General features: G+C 40.7%; 2 protein-coding genes across 5 annotated transcripts; both read right to left on the bottom strand.

Annotated features, from left to right (window-relative positions):
* Positions 1–1,158: 1,158 nt before the first annotated feature.
* On the bottom strand, positions 1,159–8,507 carry uqcrc1 (ubiquinol-cytochrome c reductase core protein 1). The gene is made up of 13 exons (XM_015959260.3): positions 8,384–8,507; positions 7,335–7,475; positions 7,139–7,225; positions 6,266–6,395; positions 5,959–6,157; positions 5,744–5,823; positions 5,552–5,667; positions 5,301–5,444; positions 2,206–2,366; positions 2,038–2,123; positions 1,880–1,968; positions 1,713–1,788; positions 1,159–1,631 (listed from the first exon to the last, which is right to left on the bottom strand). The coding sequence occupies exons 1-13, from the start codon at positions 8,444–8,446 to the stop codon at positions 1,567–1,569; spliced, it is 1,437 nt and encodes a 478-aa protein (XP_015814746.3). The 5' UTR covers positions 8,447–8,507; the 3' UTR covers positions 1,159–1,566.
* A 1,104-nt stretch (positions 8,508–9,611) lies between these two features.
* ttll3 (tubulin tyrosine ligase-like family, member 3) lies at positions 9,612–16,241 on the bottom strand. Of its 4 annotated transcripts, none has more exons than XM_054751705.2 (14): positions 16,124–16,241; positions 14,694–14,782; positions 13,714–13,802; positions 13,463–13,619; positions 13,317–13,372; positions 13,104–13,232; positions 12,911–13,025; positions 12,734–12,829; positions 12,471–12,654; positions 12,251–12,399; positions 11,931–12,174; positions 10,507–10,766; positions 10,141–10,316; positions 9,612–10,076 (listed from the first exon to the last, which is right to left on the bottom strand). In XM_054751705.2, the coding sequence occupies exons 2-14, from the start codon at positions 14,767–14,769 to the stop codon at positions 9,642–9,644; spliced, it is 2,166 nt and encodes a 721-aa protein (XP_054607680.2). In that variant the 5' UTR covers positions 14,770–14,782; positions 16,124–16,241; the 3' UTR covers positions 9,612–9,641. The 4 variants fall into 4 exon arrangements, with proteins under 4 accessions (XP_054607680.2, XP_015814747.3, XP_015814748.3 ...); XM_015959261.3 differs by lacking the exon at positions 16,124–16,241 and adding an exon at positions 15,255–15,579; XM_015959262.3 differs by lacking the exon at positions 16,124–16,241 and adding an exon at positions 15,255–15,572 and having other exon boundaries at positions 13,714–13,799.
* Positions 16,242–16,245: the final 4 nt, after the last annotated feature.

The raw sequence follows: 16,245 nt of genomic DNA, 5'->3' as shown, positions 1-16,245 counted from the left end.
GAATTTGTTTAATTAATCTAAAAATTGCTCACACATCAAAAAAACCCATGATGCTGCAGATATGAGGAGTGAATGAAGTGTGCTTACAAAGGTGCAATTTATGTTCAGAAAAAGAGAATAATCATTCTGGTTTCAAATTTGTAATGACGGAAGAATTATCTAATATCATATAATAAGATGATTTATTACCTTATGTTGTTGGGGGGGAGGGGGGTTAAAGATGACATAAGTGGAAAACTGGACACATGATCTTCAGCAGAGATGAGCCACAAAGATGAAGAGGAGGCTTCAGGCACAGAAGAGTTAAAAAACACAAAAGCCTGCTTTGCTTCTTGAGTCACCTCCCATCCGCCCCATCAAAGGACTCGTCTTCATCCGACTAATGATGGGAGCAAATAAATCCAACAGGACGAAGAAATCTGGAGCCTTACGGACTTTGGGTTCACGTCTCAGATCCACAGATTCATCATTAACAACCACATAAGTCACACATGTATAAATTATGTCAAACATACTATTGAATGTGCTAGTGGAATTTTATGAATGTCATTTTTATAAGCAGACACAACTGTGGGGACCCCCTTAGGGGGCCACGGACCCCAGGATGGGAACCACTGTTTAAGAATGGCTTTTAATAAAAATTATGAATTACTATAGCACACACAACCTACATGTGCATCTGACACAAAAAGCTTTATATATTCTAATGTCTGCTCACAAGATGAAACTTCTCTTACGTTCATCTTGTTTTTGCTCTTATCCAGTCCTGGTCAAAACTGTGAAAGGAACTCTGGAAGATAAAATTAATTCTCCATGTGCTTCACTGCTTATCTGTGACATCATGATTTAATTTTTATTCTTCATCTTCACAACTTCCTGCACAATAAGCCCGATTATTTCACAGAAGCACCGCTCTGCGTTTGAGCTCATTTCCGTTCCGATTTGTTCTTTTAACAGCAGACTTGTGAACACTTCACATCGGGGTTGGAGCTTTTCCCCCTTTCTAAATGAAAACAATTAGAGAACGTTTGTTTGATGCTGAAAAATATTTTCACAGTTCCTGAAAAAACAATTCAACAAAATAAAATACAATCTTTGCACTTTTGTCTTTTTAAAAGATAAAAATGTTTTAACACAAAAGCAGACAAACGAGACACATTTTTGAGTTTTTTTGCTTTTATTTTTGTCAGAATGACAGCTTCTGTTATTTACATTATTGGACAGAAACTAAATGTTCCAGCAATTTATAAATATACTCTTCCTCCATACCGACTGTCATTTAGATCATTCTTATGTGTGAGCCGACTGCTATTCCGTCTACAACACAGTATGGTATGGTGAGTATAACCAGTAGGTGACCAGACTGTCCCCCTCGCATGTTTAAGTACTGAGTGGGCGGGAGGACAGAGGGAGTCAGATGGGAAGGAGGATGGATGGAGGCCTGAGCCATCATGGCATCATATTCAGGTGTTCACTCCTCTACTGATGACATCAGGCCAGAGAGGTGAGGTCCAGGAGGGAAATAAGAGCCAACAGGAAACACAAAGAGCCACACCACTAGTTTTCTTAGAACCTGAGCCAGTACATAGCACTGCGGATTCTGTTGTAGTCCGTCAGCTGCTCGATGGGGCCTGATGGAGACAAACAGAGGTACCGGTTAGACAATCATGACCACGTCTGCTGCTAGAAGACTAAAAGTACTCAGAACTCACCGACGCCTACCACAGCAGGACACTTGTCGTAGATGTATTTGGAGCAGACGTCACGCAGCACACTGGGGGTAACGGCCTAAAGAAGAACAGAGTCAGTAGAACGTGATCCCAAAGGAGAGCTACGGTTCCGTCTGAGCGCTCCACGCCACCATAACAAGTTCACTTACATCGATACGAGCGTTCCACTCTGCAAGAGGGACACGACGCCCGTAGTTCAGGACGTGTCGGCCAATTTCATCACAGATTGGTGTTGTTCCTGTAACAGTAGCGGGTGGTGACTTCCAGTTCATGGGATCTTTGCAGATGTTCATGTTAGATCACGTACCATTGAGCTGTCCAACCAGGCTGGCCTTCAGAGCGTTCCGACCTCTGGCTACATCGCTCTCTGTGACGGTGGTGCAAAGGTTCATCCTGCAGAGGAAAGAACACAAGAATTAAATCATTTGTCTAAAATTCAGCAACCTTTTGGCTTTCATCTGTCACTCAGAATTACCAGGCGTTCTGGGACCAGTGCATCATGTCATCAATGTGGTGCTTATCGCTGACAAAGTAGATGCCCAGCAGGCCAGTGTCGCTGTAGGAGGAGCTGAACGCCTGGAAGCTGTGACACAGTTTGTCCTCCACGGCGATGCGAGCCAGACGGCTGCTCAGGTGCTGCATCAGAGGAGGGAAGAACAAGTTAGTCTGAAGAGTCTTCACAACTAAAGTCATAAAAAGGTAAATAAAGGTAAAACACACCATTATGTTTATATTATGGCACCACACACACTCTGGCGAAGAACCCAGAGATATCTGTACACACATTCCTACTTCAACACACCCATGTGCATCCTCCAGCTGTCCTCTGCTGATACAGCAGCACTGGCCGTCGTCACGTGATCAATCTACTACTATTTAAGTTTAATTCATTGGTGTCGACGTGTGTTTTGAAATAAAGGTTGAACGTTATGAAACTATTTACTCTTATTTTCCTAATTAGATGACACAGGCATTTTTCTATGGTAGTCTGCATCAGGTCTACAATGATAAAGGCAGTTTTGGTCTCATAATTGACAAAGTCAAGTTTTAATCCCTATAAGCAGCACCGCTCGCAACCTGCAGTCTCACCAAACTGTTGGTTACATAAATATCTGAAGCTAATCATTCTAAACATACAACTCCAGCCTATAACAATAAATACCTTTGTTAAAATTAACGCAGATCCTAAAATGCAAAGTGTGGTGCTCTTATTTTGACGAGCAGCTCTGCAGCGTTGTTTTCATGTGAAAAACAAAAACACATCCAGTCTGTTTTCCCAGCTCAATGAGTAAATGCATAAATATACTGCAATGCCAAAATGACAATTGTGATGCATTTGCTTCCAAAATCAAGCAGTCCTAACACAGACACAGAAGGGTCTTTCTGCAGCTTGTAATTTGTTGTGTTGTGTTCTACCCGACAGGTTTGGAAGCAGAGGGAAAAGCCCAGACTCACGTGCTCAGACAGTAGAGCTGAGGAAAATAATCAAATAATCGATGCATCGGGAAGCGGACATAAACGATTCTGCATCGTAGAAGAGTACGCCGTAATCGATTATAGTGGAACGTAGTTTTGTTTTTTTTAACGGCGTCACTAGCGCAGCATCCATATCTGTCAGAGTGAGCGTCCTCCACATTTACCAAGTAGTTCCGCCTTAATGTGGTTCTGCAGGGCTGAGCGCTGGAGTTGTAACCTGAGACAGAACCGGAACCGAATCCGCCCGACCGGTTCTGTTGGATTTGGGCCGTGAATTATGTTAATTGAGCGGGTTGTCAGGCAGCGCGCTCCACTCGCTCGCACAGCAAGTGAGATATAGATAGATAGAGATAGAGAGACTTTGTCTGCTCCCACAAGAGAGAGGATCGGAGGACGCTCCTCCAAACCGATGCTCCAAAAACGCATTATATTATTTTAATTATTATTTCTCCTCGAAGCGCTCAGTCAGACCGAGTGTTGTGATGCCGGGAGATCCGGTCTTGGGGAGGGGGCGGGGTCAATCAGGGCGGCTGCAGCGTAACCGTCTGTCTCTTATTTAGGGACACGGAGAAGTTAAAAGGAGAGAGAAATAGAAGATAGTTCTTGTTCCACTTTATTCTTTTGTTTCATGATGATAAACTGATGTTAAATTCAGCTTAAAGAGAAGCTGGGAGGAAGCTTTGGTTCATTTTAGATTACAGAAGGTCTTGTCTCCTATCTACTCCTCCAGAGACAGCATGGACATGAGGGTTACATGGTGAGGGTCACACAGGACAGGTTAGTGGAAAGGTTTGTAGTTAGCTGGTTAGTGAAAGAGATCCATCAGCTGGATAATTTAATCCTAATCCAGCCCACAGCCTTCTGCTGGTGTTATTATCAGGAAGAATAAAACACACATCTTAAATATTATTGGAAGTTTAGAATTTGTTTTATGTTTTATTATTTTCTGCATCAAACAGAACTTGATTCATTCTCCAACACTTCAGAAATGAACCGCTGGGTTCAAATAAAAAAAACTAAGTCAAACATTTCATTTGGTGTTATTTCTGACACCCTTGAACTGTGGCATAAATATTTGACTCTAAAGCTGCTCAGAGACATTAAACACTCATATATGAACCAGTTATGTATTTTATTATTACATTATGTGTCCTGTAGGTTTTCAGTATTTTTTCAGATTTTGTGAGTTTTTGCAAAGCGTGTTTTTTTCAGCCTGAGGCGTGGTGTTGAACGAGGAAACAGAATGTTTTACTTTGTTAAATCTTCTTAAATGTTTAAAATGTTTTGTCCTAACCTGTTGTGAATGGAGAGTTTTTGAGGGATGGCAGGTTGTGTCAATTACGTTTTTTATTAAAAATAATAAATAAAAAGCAATTATCTGACATATTCTATTCATCGATGAAAACAAATTCATAAGAAATAATCGTGATGCATCGGGATATCAAATCGAATTGAATCATTGACCCAATAATCGCAATCGAATCGGGAGACAAGTGAAGATTCACACCTCTATCAGACAGAACTTTGTTGTACCTTTTTTAATGGCCACATAAGACACTAAACGTCTCACGTGGGCAAAGCTCAAAAGGGACTTTTCTGAATCACAATAATGATTTATTTTATTCCAGTTACAATGGTCTTTTTAAAACTACACACTTACCCCTCCTTCACACGGGAAGCATCGGCAGCACGGAGCGGCAGCAGAGCGGCAATGACTCAAATGAATCTTATAGTCTGTGGGGGTGATTCAAACCAACCGCGACGCGGAAGTTTTCAACCGCATCCCAGAAGCGCCAAGCCGCGCTGCGCCACTAAAGATAGGATCGGGTTCTATTTTCGTGGCGAGTCGTTTCTGGGACATAACGATGTCCAGTTAACATAGGGCTAGATAGGAAATCACACACGCTTTCAATGTAAGACCTTCTGTAGTTTTCTAAATAAAAGACTATTGCAACAATGCAATTTCATTCATATCTATGTAGATTACGTCTATACAAGTGACCTAACAGCTTATTTACTCCCAGCAGTGTTCCAGAAGTGCAGCAAGTGTGGTGTAGAACTATGTAAGAGGGAAACAATTCCATCGTTACTTACCTTTCCACCACCATAGGTAAGGTCATAGCTGCCTATGACGGCGTTGGCCACCATAAGGGGCACAATGTCTGGACTAGAAGCGCTAGCGCCCTCTACGGCGATGGCGACGTGTGCCAGAGGCAGGGCATCATCACGCATCCGGATCTGGGGATGAACAGAAAAACGTAATACACTGTACTTTGGAAGAAATGCTCCTACCAATGTGTTTAAGTCACAGAATCACAATTGATGCAAGAAAAACCTGTTCTTACATCACTACCAGTGAACCTGCAGGGGGACAATACCGGGACAACATCTCCCTCGTACTCAAAAGACACACCACTCATGTGAGATTTGGCCAAACCAACCAGCTCCTCATGATTAACACCTGTGGACGAAGCACGGCCATTAGAAAATAAAACGAGCCATCTGGTGAAAAACAGAAACCAGACCAGACAGCCTACCTCCAGCTGCAGCCAGCACCATACGAGGAGCTTTATAATGGATGTTGATGTATTCAACTAAATCCTGACGGGTCAGATTCCTGTGAGCGGTGAAAACAAAGACCAACTAAGAAAACAATCCAGATTTTATGACACTGTGGTAAAAGATGGTTTAATTGTGCCATTCAAGGGTATAAATGTACAGGTTTGCGCATAAACTTCCAAGCTGCGCCCACCTTGCAGTGCTGGAGGGGCCCATCACGCTTTGTCCCAGAGGAGTGCCCTGGTAAGCGGTGGCATGCAGCAGGTCCAGACAAACTTCCTGCAGGTTGCTCTCAACTTCCTCCAGTTCCCGCAGCACCACGCCCCTCTGCTGCTCGATTTCTGCCTCGTTCAGTGAGCAGCTCTGAACAACCTCCGACAGAAGCTCCACAGCTGGAAAAGAGACGTACGGTAACTGTGACAATAGTTTATTCTAAATCTTTCAAATGTAAATAGGTTACAGTCAATTAAATAAGATCAACAATAAACATGCTTTCTTACCTTTAGGCAGATCTTTGGCTAGAGTCTTCATGTAGTATGCAGTGTGCTCGCGGGAGGTGTAGGCACTCAGATGGGCCCCCATAGACTCCACCTGCTGTTCCAGAGCTGTTTGGGTGTGCTTCTTAGTTCCCTGCAGGGTGGAAGGAAACATGAATCAATGAGTCTGAGTAATACCAGGGCTGTGCCTTATCAAATAACCCATTTACCATTTTAAATGTGCAAAAAATAAACAAGAAAACAAGAAAAAAACAGGAGTACATTAAGATCCCGCATGAAAAATTAGGATACATTCATTTCCCTCTGAGATCAACAACATTTTTTTCTGATTCTGATCAATTATTTTGCTGTTAACAGATTTAAGTTAGCTTCGAATGTTTCATGTGTGTGTTTGTAACCAATAAAATGCTGTGTAATGTTATTGAAGACGCACAGTTTTGCACACCCCATGCAGACAAGCAATTTTTTTAATGTTTTAAAACTTTCAAAGCATTAGTGCAAGAGTTTCGACAATGTTATGAATAAAAGGTGGTTTAAAAGTTGGATAACTACATTACTCCTTCTTGTGTTTTTTGTGATTTTTCTTGCAGTGGAACTTTTTTACTCTTTCAACCCCTTCTGATTTACGACCTCTTGCTTAAACTGTGTTTAGCTGCAGCTAAAAAGTCACCAGAGATCATAATATTTGTATATCACAACCAGACAATGCAAATGCAACATAAAGCTCAATCCCATTGCATTTGAAGGCACCTTAAGGCTTAGGTGACTGACATGTGGATAACATGTCAGTCAGCAAATAAAGTGAATGAAGGGCAAATTGGTTGTGGTACATTTAATTTAATTTAATTTAAAAAAAAAAACTTTAACAAAGTCTACTTTGAAAGCCATGTGCTCCAGGAAAAAGCCTGTTCCATTGTTCCTCTCGTTCTCATAACGGCTGCCAGCACCAATCCACAGTCCAACCTGTGAAAAAAGAAAAGCATTACAATGTAATGATCGCTGTGAACCGCAACCTTCAGTTAACGCTCTCCCCACAAAAAATATTAAAAGGAAGATATTAGTGTGTTCTTACAGTGCAGGTTGCATGTCCAGTATCTTCAGATGCAACCCTCAAACCATTGTCCAGGGCAGTGAGCTGGGTCTCAGGGGCTCCTAAGAGGCTCTGTGCATAGCTGACTGAAGCCTGGCCACGCCTCAAAGACAGCAGAACAGGCTGGAAAGGAAAAGTGGAAAAAATATTTAGATGGAAACCATCCTGTACATTTTATTTAGCAATTAGAAGAAACTTAAAACTGGCCATTTACTTTATAAATTGGTCTTTTAAATATTAAACCCAATACTTGGTATGTGTGTGTGTGTGTGTGTGTTTCCTCTCAGCGATTTCACATTTGGTTTTGTCCATCAAAGAGCTCTTAGATTTGAAACAAATGAAAGCCTAGTGTAGGGTGATCTACCCTGCCCAACAGATTAAACAGCTAGTGCATAGAAGGTGTAAAGCAATTATTGGAATTGTACGAACATGTCTGCTAAGTTATACCAAACTAAGTCGTGTAGGGTGTTAAGGTAATCACTCCCAGAACCTTACAGTCCAGAGGGTTTGTTCTGAGCTGGTCTAGACATCTTTACATTGCTAACCCATCTGCCTGCAACTCTGGATACGTTAAAAATGTTTTAGTATTTGGTTGTTACACGTATAGATAACAGAACAACACAGAGCCCTTCACTAGACTCAGCTAATCATCCATCTCATTGCCACTTTGAAATATTAATATTATTTTTGTCAAACTACCACGAAACCTAAGCCACTGTAACAACATTGCTGCGATGCCAACACTGTAGCGAGGACAAATCAAGAACATCAATAGTATTAGCTAAGTGGTAGCGAACGAATGACTAAAATGATGACCAATCTTTTGTATGAAGTGGATTCTAAATGTTGATCAAAGGTTATAAATGCTATGCTCAATGTGTCAGTTGACCTTCATTTACGGGAGGCTACGTGATGCTAACCGGTTAGCTAACTTCCTCCGACTCAGTGAGTCCTCCAGCTCAACCAGCAGCTATCCGGTTTAGATATTTCACAATGTGATGGTATTTCATTCGTTTTTTATAGATACTCACACTGCGACTTTTGGCAAGGGCTCGACCCACGGTGCTTCCAACTCGGCACACAGACGCCGCCATTTCTCAACTCCGTTTCAGAAGGCAGCGGTTTTCTTCTACGAAATTGTATTTGATTTTTACTGGTTGTTACCGCCACCAAGTGGTCATTCTTGGTATTACTGGTAGAAGCTTTGAGTTCTTTCACTGGATTTAAAATGTTAATTTTCATCTAATGAACGTACTTTTTAACATTTATACCATCAAATAAATACAATTATTTAAATTATCATTATCATTATTATTACTATAAACACTACTCTACATGCAAACCTTTTTGCAGAGTCCAACAATATGCAAACAAATTAAAAAATAAAATCACATTTGTTAGCTACATTTTTAGCCCCCTGCTTAACAAAAAAGTGATAATGTTTTTGCCTGTGTCTGTGTGGGTTCTGTTAGCAAAATAGCCCATTACCACCAAACTGATTGTATCAAAATCATCAGAAAGTCTCCACTGGAGATACGTCTACAACTGATAGATGTTTTGGGTCCATCTCACCTTACAAGGTCTTGAATTTGCAGATGACAATTTATTTATTATTTTTAATTTGATCAAAATTATTACAATTCCATAATTTCTTAGCTTTTTTTCCCTGTTGAAACAATACAAATGTTTTAATTTTACCTGAAATTATTAACTAACTGGGATCTTCTACATTTTTTATGTTTTTTATTGATTTTGATTTTATTTGTTGCCAAATTTTTGCAATAAGCAATATTTTGCACATTTTTAGAATCCCACTTCACCTAAATCTTCTTTACATTATTAATTTACTTTATAATCAGGTTGAGAGTTATGTCTATAGATGCTTAACCAAAAAAAGAGCTTGCACATCTGTGCATCATTCAAAAATTTCTTTTCTCTCCAAGACGGTTTTAAATGTAAGACATACATTTTTAAGAATAGAAATTAGACTTTGTGCATCCACCAAACATTTTGTTTACTGGACTCTCCTGATTTTACTGTTCCCAGTGACTCATGCAAAGACCGGAACATCTTAGGACCCTGTTGATCACCGCCAGTTTGAGAAGGATCATATAACTCTAAAGATGAAAGTACAAACACCTTAAATACATGTCGTCAGGAAATTCACTGGAACACCACCTCACAAAAATAATTTACAGCATATAAAAAAAATTTAATTCAGGTTTTATTTTGGTGTCGGTAGGCAAAAAATAGAAAATGTAAAATCGTGGAGGTTTTTATTTTATTTTCTTATGCATTTGCAAAGTGCTTCACTGCTAATCTGGGAAGTTTAGGAGCAGTCGCGTCCTGGAGCAAAGAAACTTTGTATTTCTCTGTAATCGAAAGCTGAACGCTGTCCAGATGCACATGTTTAACATCTGCTTGTCTCTTCCAGTTTGACTCAGAATGTGACTTTTCACTCAAAGAAGACTTGTTTACTGTCGTTGGCAGGTTGAGTTTGATCTTGGTTGGATGAAGAGGAACTTTGTTGTTCTTCAGTGCCTCTTTCTCCACAGACACCTTAAGCAAAGATGTCTCTTTCTTTGCTACAGCGTTTTCCTTTCTGTTTCGTTTTGCTGCTGAATGACGGGACGACCCCAGTGGAGGAAGACGGCAGAGCCTTTGAACAGCGAGGCCCTCGACGCGCAGGTTGACTCCTGTGTAGGCTGGGGCTTCCACTGCTGCCTGCAGGCAAAAGGTTACATTAGAACTGCTGCTTGCACCACCTGTGTGCACACTGGCGCTTTACCTGCTCATATATAAGCTGAAAGTCTCCCGTGTTTGCAGTGCAGTCACGTTTTCGGTCCAGAATGACTCGTAACGTGTCCTTCTGCACAGCAGCGCAAAGGCGAGCGGTCACAGTGGTCGAGGGAGCCATGGTGGGGCTGGAGTTGATTTCAATTAGCCAGGGATGCAGGTCCTGACCTGAAAAACACAAAAGCCCAAAGAACTGTTATTAAACTCATGCACACACATAATAAACACTTTTTTGGTTTAGACATTAAAAAATACGTAGTTTAGTCTAACGCTGATTTGATTATTTTGCAGCTAATTAAAGCCAGATGAAGAGTGTGTAATAGCATATTGTGTGTCATGTTCAATCAAGACATCATACCAAACACAAAATCTGCACCAAACAGCTCAAATGTATTTTTGCGAGACTCTGTCGCATCCTGTGTTGTCTGTAAGGTGTGGATTAAAGCTTTCTTCATTCCTGGGACGACTACAGTCTCCCACAGAGCTTCCTGGCCTCGGCTGGCCAGGAAGTCCCGGAACTGCTCATCCGACCACGTGTTGTCTGCTGGAATGCCTCGATGGCGTTGCTGAGCAGGACTCAGGCTTTTCTGAATAGAGTGGTTGCACAAGTGCACAGAGCTGAATATAAAGAAAAAGAGTACAATATTTAAAAGAAGACAAAGAAGGGTTTTTGAAAGACATGCAGTCTGTTATCAATCTGCTATACAGCGACATGAACAGCACATCTTAATGCAAACCACTACTAAGTAAGCAGGTAAAAACACATCATGGACAAAGCCAGGGCCCATCTGAAAACACCTTGTTAATTATAGGTGGTTAGGCTTTCATTTAACATGTGGAATATCAGAAAAAGCCAGCGTACCCAGAGAAAACATGCGAAGGCATGGGGACAAAACACAACCCTCAATCAGCAAAAGAGAAAAAATAACATTAACGTTACCATCTGTGATCACCGTACTGGTTTCTCTAGTAAGGTTTAAATCACCACTGAAAACCATCAGCCTCTGCATGAATGTTTCTTGTGCTGCCCCTTCTGCACTGTAACTGCTCTCCCTTTAACTTTGCCTGCTTTCTGATTCTTCAACTTCAAATTAATCTGTGTAATTTAATTTGATCTAAATTTTTTTTGTGTATTTTAATTGTGCTGTCACATTGAATTGCCTGTGTGTATACCAATACAGCTGCCTTGCCTTAAGCCCTGGACCCCCAGGCCCATCACTGAAACAGTCCAATCACATCATGGCCATGCCGTATCTCCACGTGTCCAGCAAAGGTTCTGGACAGAGCTTGATGTTTGCCCTTTCAGGGTCCTTTTGAGTTGATTCACTAAATGCAGCTGCGCACTCGTGGTTATTTACACTAAATGACTATAGATACAGATATTTTCTGGCCATATATTTCTTAACCAGGGTATAGATTGCATTTTAACAATACTCATTGTTAAAATGCAATACCCATGTGATGTTCATATGATGAACATATGAACATCACATGGTTACTTCTCAGTTTTCAATGTTTCACGTTTTCTGGCACACCCCTGACTTGATCAGCTCTCTGCTTCATACAGTTTACGCATGGATGGGTTGTAGTCTCAGATGCTATTTTTAGTTTTTAAGTAAATTTGAATTTTCTTGTCACATATGACAAAAGCATCAAATACCCACCGTCCTAAAAATACTCAGCTGTGATTCATGTCGAATCAAACCCACCGCCAAAAATGACAAGCTCTCTCACTTCCTGTTTCTACTTTTCAAAATGAATCTCATCAGTGCATAGTCTTACCTGTCCAGTTTGTCAAGAGAGTAAAGCTGTGTAGAAAAGCGTAAGTAGCACTTATTATAGAACCACACAGTGAGAGGGTTCCAGTCGGTGACCAGAAACCACTGTCGCACATCAAACTTGGTGCCATGGACCAGGAAGGGCTGCTCGATGTACTTCTGCACCACCCACTTGTCTTTACTGGGAAGTTTTGGATCGACGTCCACCGACGTTAGGATCTGATCGAGACGTTTCATGCATTTAATACCTGAGAAGTAAACACAATTGTTCATTAGGACTTAGTCAGACATTAGTGAAGCATCTGACTGCATCTGGGTCTGTACCTCTGCCTCTGGACTTTGCTCCAGGTTTGATGATCCAGAGGTTTTGCATGCCGCCTATGCTTAACTGTGGACTGACTTTCTCCAGTCTCTGCAGCATGGCCTTGCAGCAGCTGAACAAATCCTCACTGATCTTGGTCTGTGCTCTACCACTGAAGGAGGGAGAATAGAGCTGTGGAGATGCTCAACGATGTTCACAAAGCACACACTGATGCACACTCACTGAACAAAAAGGTAGTAACTGTTGAGAAACTCTGTCCACTCCTTTTCTGTAAATGACTTTGTGTTTGTGTCGATGTCACTGTGCTCCAGACTCCCCAAGTACTCATGGCATATAACGAGCGCACTGTTGACCATTTGGGAAAGGGGAAGCGGATTAAATTCCTTGTTTTTCCCATTCCTCTGACCTGGAAGTACAGGAGAAAAAAAGCCTTTTTTGTTACAGTAGGCTGATTAAGAACACAGTCATGGGAAAGAAGATCCTACCTTGAACACTCTGAGAGTTGGGATTTGTCTCCTCGCTTTGCCCCTGCTCCACAGTGTACTTCAGAAGACTGGTGCACGCTGTTCGTCGGTAGTCCTCTACACAGAAGACGGAGGTTAAAAGAAGCATGTTGATGGAGGAGTGCTCAAGGGTCAAGCTCAGACGAAACTACATCTAACCAATAAAAGCGTGCCTCTCGTCTTCAGCTGTAAGCTTGTAACAGCGAGGGAAGAAGGTGTCAGGGTCAGCTGTAGCAAACCAGTGCAGGTTTCTCAAGTTCATACACAACCCAACCTTTAGAAGAGAGGATTGGTGATGAAGGTGAGCGCGACAGCAGAATAAATAAGGGATAAGCACAGGTAGTTACTTTACCTTGGTGGTGAAGCTGTCTGTCCTTGCAAAGTGATTTATGATCTGTTTTTTCTGCAGGCAGGTGGTGTCTATGGCATTTCTGCGGTTCAGCCAGTAGAAATAAACCATTTCATTCTGCACATAATGAGACTATAAAATGAGGAAAGAGATGGGATGAGGACTAAAATCTGGGAGCGTTTAGAGATGTTGTTATTGCTGATGTGTTGTTTTTACCACTAGACTGTGTAGTTCGTCGTGCTCCTGTTCTCTCTCAGCATAGTCTGTGTTATCTATGAGTGATTAATCATAATCACAGGACATAAATGGATAGGTGCACCGATTGGTGACAGTAACGTCGTTTCTGACGCCGTTTAGCTCACCATCATCGCTGGTGCAGACATCATTTGAACTGGACCTGCTCCCACGGCTCTGACGCGGCTGCTTGGAGCATTGCAGGGGCTGCTCGACCCAGCCTCTAGCCCTCAAAGCTGCCCTGATCACTGGGTATGGGCCCTGAATGGAAAATATCTTGTGCATCTGAAACAGCAAACAGACAGACAACGACTTCTTAATGAAATATATGTGATTGCATACAAACGTGGTTTAAAAACACTCAAGAATGTGGGTTCACCTTGATAGCTTTGACTGCTAAGGCCTTGGCGGACTTCTGTGTGCCTGGATGAAGGTCAGGAAGGCTAGCTTTGACCTTGGGATGTGCTACTGACACACAGACACACTTATTCACATTAGCCTAGCACCAATTCCTTATCTTTAACCACACAATATTTTATGCTAAACCCTCCAATGTGACTGAATTAAAACTTTTCTGCAGAGTGGGACAAAGTTCTTCCACAGTGACTCATCACCAGTTATCACAAACAGTAATTAAGTTTAAGGCTCAATGACATTTCCACACTGGGCAAGGTGGCTTTGGATAACTTTTATAATGATTTAATTAATAAAAAAATTCATTTAAGAAAAGTATTTATTCAGGTTATTATTCTCTGAGACTGAGATGCATTGATTTGGAACATTTAAACGTGACAAAAAAGCAAAAAAACCAGGGAACAAAATCTGCATAAGGGAGCAAATTGGATTTCACAGCAGCTAAAGACGTGTTGGCAGGGATGTCTTAAGGCGTGCATGAAAACTATTGGCATGCATCTGGGTTTCTTATATCTGGTGCAACAAAATGCATGTGAGCCAGCTGCATGTTGGAAATGCTAGAGATAAAAAGGAGAATGTTTGAATCCAAAAAGCATGAAATCATGAATTGTTAATTCAGGGATACTGCATTTAAACATTTGACCCTGTGTCCTGCTTGTCACTTCATAATTAATTCAGCATTCCCAATCTCATCTGCACGAATGCGAAAGGTCAAACTGGTGTAAAAAAAGGAGGTGTAACACGTAGATGTGACCTCTCTGATCTTTTGAGAGAAGCACAAAGTTAAACCGATATCAGATTGTCCTTTTAACTAATAAACACAAGATTAAGAATCTGAGTGCAGTGACTGATAGTAACGAAGCTAACCTGGGGCTGTGAGTAATGTTGCAAGAAAAAATAATCGACTAAATCATAATTTGTCAGAGATTTAGTCAGATTACTCACCGCTTTGATGTGGAGAACCGTGTCCGTTAGTCTCTTGGCTCAGATGGACAGACCGACCAGACCCAGTGGGCTCCATTCTGGCACCAGCACTGAGAAGCAAGTTTTGTTTGTTTTATCCGTCGTTGGGTATAGTCACACAGCATTTTTAAGACTAAACAGCTGTGAACACACTTTAAAAATTTAGTTTTTGTATAGACACAATTTTCAAAATTTTTTCATTTAACTCCTGAAAAGTCTTGTTACTCGGTCCCTGTCCACATGTAGTTTACCTGCTACATAACTGGGTCAGGTTGCTCTGCAGGAGAGAATTTGGCTCCACCTGCAAGATTTCCACCCAACACCAGAGAAGGTGTGATACTTTCCTTAAGTTACGGATCTAAGTGGAAACGCACCAACCTAAATGTTTATTGAACTCCTGGTATTTACCTTTAAATTTGTTATAAACAGCATCACAGCTCACATGTAAAACTAGAGGAGCACTTATTGGCCATGTGGGGTTTAAGACTAATTGTTTCTAATATCTATTTAGAATAAAGATTTAACAAATTGTAGCCTACTAACCGGTTACGTCGTAGTCGGCCAACTCTGACAGATTTCGTCCTTTCAGCTGATATCCACAAGTGTTTAAACCTCAATGCCAGTTGAGAACCACCCGTGTCAGTGGTGGTTGTTTACTGTTGCCCTGACAACCTCCAATCAGCCTCCTTCTTAGACTCAAAGGCAAGAAAAGTGTGAACATAAAGTAATAATATGTAGTTTTGTGATTTTTTTTAAATACTTGCAAAAAAGCATTTTACAACTTAATCCAGCAAATATGTTCACAGGTTTTTTATTGACAAATGCACAAAACACCTTTTGTGTTTAGTCTAGAAATTTTACAACAACGTAAACAAATATATTATTCAGTTTTTAAATACTTTAATTGTTTTTTTTGTTAACAGGAACAATTTTGTTGTTTTATTTACTGAAAAGTTTAGTTTACTTTATGTTATTTTTCAAGGCTCTCCAGTGACATAATTAAGCAGGTTTTTGGGGGCAAATTACAGTAAAAACAAAATGATTGAAGTGTTTTATTGAATATTTTCAATTAAGAAAAAGGCATTATCAAATAATTTACATTCCTTTTGATCAAAGGCATGCTCATAGTTATTTAGAGAAAATAGGAACCAAACAAAAATAAATAAACACATACATATATTATATAGTCTATATAAAATTAAAGAAGACAAAATAAATATAAATAAAATATGAGGTTGATATGAACTAATTATAAAAATAGTATAAGGCAAGTTTGTTTTCCAGGCTCTTCATTGACTGAAACGTAATATTTAGCTGGTTTATTACAGCTTTAAATGTTAAACACACTTGAAAAGTCTACAATTAATACTTGGAAGAGTTGAAAATAATACACAGATGAAAGTGTGTGTAACCTGCTGCCATCTTTAATAAGGGGCGGAGCGACTGCACGCTCTCTCTAGCAAGAGCAAGTCCACTCTGACTGGACGGAGTAGTGAAGCAAGGCGGCGTGGGAGGAGTCTGCCTTGAAAACAGG

Source organism: Nothobranchius furzeri, chromosome 3 (assembly GCF_043380555.1).
Source record: "Nothobranchius furzeri strain GRZ-AD chromosome 3, NfurGRZ-RIMD1, whole genome shotgun sequence".
Lineage (NCBI taxonomy): Eukaryota > Metazoa > Chordata > Actinopteri > Cyprinodontiformes > Nothobranchiidae > Nothobranchius > Nothobranchius furzeri.
This window is presented reverse-complemented; position numbering and strand designations above follow the sequence as displayed.

What these genes read in the sequence shown, in the direction of transcription:
- uqcrc1 (XM_015959260.3), bottom strand. Translation starts at nt 8,446, where the DNA reads ATGGCGGCGTCTGTGTGCCGAGTTGGAAGCACCGTGGGTCGAGCCCTT. An exon ending in GCAGGTTCACTGGTAGTGAT is followed by an intron (nt 5,445 to 5,551) that starts GTAAGAACAGGT and finishes GTTCATCCCCAG; the next exon opens with ATCCGGATGCGTGATGATGC. An exon ending in CACTGGTCCCAGAACGCCTG is followed by an intron (nt 2,124 to 2,205) that starts GTAATTCTGAGT and finishes TTTCCTCTGCAG; the next exon opens with GATGAACCTTTGCACCACCG.
- ttll3 (XM_054751705.2), bottom strand. Translation starts at nt 14,769, where the DNA reads ATGGAGCCCACTGGGTCTGGTCGGTCTGTCCATCTGAGCCAAGAGACT. An exon ending in CAGACAGCTTCACCACCAAG is followed by an intron (nt 13,026 to 13,103) that starts GTAAAGTAACTA and finishes TCTCTTCTAAAG; the next exon opens with GTTGGGTTGTGTATGAACTT. An exon ending in AGTTACTACCTTTTTGTTCA is followed by an intron (nt 12,400 to 12,470) that starts GTGAGTGTGCAT and finishes TCCCTCCTTCAG; the next exon opens with TGGTAGAGCACAGACCAAGA.